This window comes from Aplysia californica, unplaced genomic scaffold (assembly GCF_000002075.1).
Source record: "Aplysia californica isolate F4 #8 unplaced genomic scaffold, AplCal3.0 scaffold00737, whole genome shotgun sequence".
Classification (NCBI taxonomy): domain Eukaryota; kingdom Metazoa; phylum Mollusca; class Gastropoda; order Aplysiida; family Aplysiidae; genus Aplysia; species Aplysia californica.
In genome coordinates this window covers 92,027-94,913 of record NW_004798007.1, presented here as the reverse complement: position 1 = coordinate 94,913, position 2,887 = coordinate 92,027, and the positions used below count along the sequence as shown (strand labels likewise).

At 42.4% G+C, this 2,887-nt stretch overlaps 1 protein-coding gene across 1 annotated transcript in view; it reads right to left on the bottom strand.

Annotated features, from left to right (window-relative positions):
- LOC101859273 (atrial natriuretic peptide receptor 1) overlaps positions 1-2,887 on the bottom strand; it is a 42,798-nt gene that overhangs the window by 3,180 nt on the left and 36,731 nt on the right. The window contains exons 13-14 of the mRNA XM_035972548.1: positions 1,089-1,263; positions 152-250 (exon numbers count right to left, since the gene is read on the bottom strand). Coding sequence (XP_035828441.1) covers positions 152-250; positions 1,089-1,263 — 274 coding nt within the window. The remainder of the gene's footprint in view (positions 1-151; positions 251-1,088; positions 1,264-2,887) is intronic.

The window sequence follows — 2,887 nt, the reverse complement described above, 5'->3', positions numbered from 1 at the left end:
GATAGATAGATAGATAGATAGATAGATAGATAGATAGATAGATAGATAGATAGATGAAGTAGGCAGTCAGCGAGAGGGATACAGGGAGAGAGAGAATACAGAGCCCCTGCAAGACCTTGGCCCTAATTATCATCGCACATGTGATACTCACGTTCACCATTGGACTCCATCCTGGAGGAAGTGTTGACAGTGTCTCCGAACAGACAGTAGCGGGGCATCTTGAGGCCCACAACACCAGCACACACAGAGCCTGAGGGGATGGGTGGATTATACAAATTTAAAACTTAGTTAACGAAAAATTGCAGGTCATAACAAATTAAATGTCAGACTAAGCTTGCTGAAACAATTTTGCGACACTCATATAACCGTATTCAGTTGCGAGCGCCGTAAAACCTCTACTAAATGAAACAAAAACAATTTTGTTGCTTATGATATTTATGCTTATTTTTAAAACTCATTTAGTGCTACAGACGAAAATATTCGCGAGACCTGGGCCCCATCCACGTACTAGCGACGAGTATTCTCACATTCTGCCTCGCTATCTTTATAGAAAGAATTACTCTTTCTAATCCATACTAAGTTTTTTAAAACTAATAGTGATGTATGTCATGGGAAAGGTCAAGGAGACATTTTTTTTTCAGCCGGAACAGCCACTGAGCTCGCTAGTTTTGTTTGTGTTTTCCCTGGGTAGACCTAATTTCATGTTGCCATGACAAAACTGCCCAGTAGATCTATATGGGCGGGGTTCACTGCTGGAGCGCTCAGCATTGAAAGAGTTTAAAAGGGGGGTTAGGAGGGAGGTGAATTTACATAAGGTTTTCGGTTTGTATTGAAAGCCAAAAATAAGTGTAATACGGGGTGCCCACTATGGCTGGATCGGGGCGATCACCCGACTCGATCGCCTGAAACTAAAAACAAACACGTTTGTTTTTGAGGCGATCGAGTCGGGCGATCCCACGCTGTAGTGGGCACCCCGTATAAAGTTTGATTGCCAGTTGGGGGCAAAAAACAAGGGAAACAAGGAGCAAAATCGACAATGACATAAATAGCTAATGACAACGACGAACAACATTCCTTCAAACACAAACCTGAGTGGATCCCAATCCGCAGCTTGAGCTGGTAGTCGGGCTTGTGCCTGACCTTGATGTTATGGATGGCCTTGAGCAGGGCCAGAGACATCCGGGCGATCTCCCGCGCGTGCAGCACGCCGTTCCTAACTGGCAGACCCGACACCACCATGTAGGCGTCACCGATTGTCTCCACCTGGTCATAGATACACAGTTATTGGTTTATGTTGCTTTTTTTTGACAATAACGTCACCAGTTTTGAAAAGACGTTTTTGAGTGTAATCACTAGATTTGTACTCTACTCCTAGCTCACAAACTGTCATATATCACTGATATCACCATATAATAAGCGTATCTGATCGTCTCCACCTGGTCATAGATACAGAGGTAGTTGTTTATGAATATGTGAGGCAGCGTGGTGGAATCAGGCTCTCGTCAATTTTTGGGCATATTGAGTTATAGGTATAATCTTAAAGCTTGTTCATTTGTCTTGCTTTCAATAAAAAAAAAATACCCATCCATCTTTAATAGAAGTGGAGATATTTTGGATTGAAGGAGGTGGGGCTCACCTGATTTAAGAGGTAAAATTAGCGAGAAAATGGCCGCCAAAGCTTGTTAAATTCCAAAGCTAGAGAGTCCATGGAAACTGTAAATTTATATTTTTGTGCATTTAATCAACGTTTTCCGTGAAATCCTCAAAGGAATGGGTTTTTAAATGGACATAAAAGGTGTTGAGCAAAAAAAAAAAAATTTGATAAAATTTGTTAAGCAGGGAGAAAATGCTGTTTTCTTCGATTTCATTATTTTGACGAGAGCCTGATTCCACCACGCTGCCTCACATATATCTCCGATACCACCATATACGAGGCGTTTCTGATCGTCACCACCTGGTCACAAAGAAAGAGCAATTGAAGAAAAGAGGCCAGGGTATATGAAGGGCGACACAACAATTGTATAATAATTGGCGTCCCTGAATGTCTCCACCTGGTCATAGATACAGAGGTATTGGTTTATGAATATATCTCCGATACCACAATATTACAAACGTCTCTGATCGTCTCCACCTATTGAACAATTATGGAAGTTGTGGTGTATAAGTAAGGACAACAGCACCATGTACGCCAACAGATGTGTTCCACCTTTTGCAGTGACTCCATTTTATGATCATGTTAACCTAGACGGTCAGAGAGATACGCATGTAGTTAAGAACGTATAGATGTCAACGTACTGGCCACGTTTCCCTCCTTAGAAGCTTATCAAGGTCTGAAAGGAGGAAAGTAGTAAAAAAGTAAAGTTGCTCCCGCCTCCGATCCGGACATTGGGAATTGCCTTGTTAGTGAGACAACTTCCTGGGTCTTCGGCATATTGTGGAAGGGTGGCCAGTTCCTTTCCACGCCACCTTTACTTCCCCAACTCGAAGTCAAGTACTCATTACTGTTGGGTGGGCAGGAGGGGACGAAAAAAAACCCGTGTCCCAACCGAGGCTCGAACCCAGACTTTCCGCTTCGGAGACGAGCGCACTAACCGCTCCGCCACCACACCCTCAGGGAAGTAGTACTTAGACAATGATTTCCTCTACACCTACTGCCAAGACAAAACTGTATCACACATATTGCTTTATGATCGTTTTCCATGACGCCAGAGGCCACACTGTTATATTCATCTACATTTCTATGATACGTAACACTTGATTGTCTTAGCAAGACCATGCACTGCTTTCGTTAAGGAGAGATAGATTGATAAACAGACAGATAGATAAATAGATAGATAATTAGGTAGATAAATAGATAGATAAATATATACATGTATATCAGAGAGAG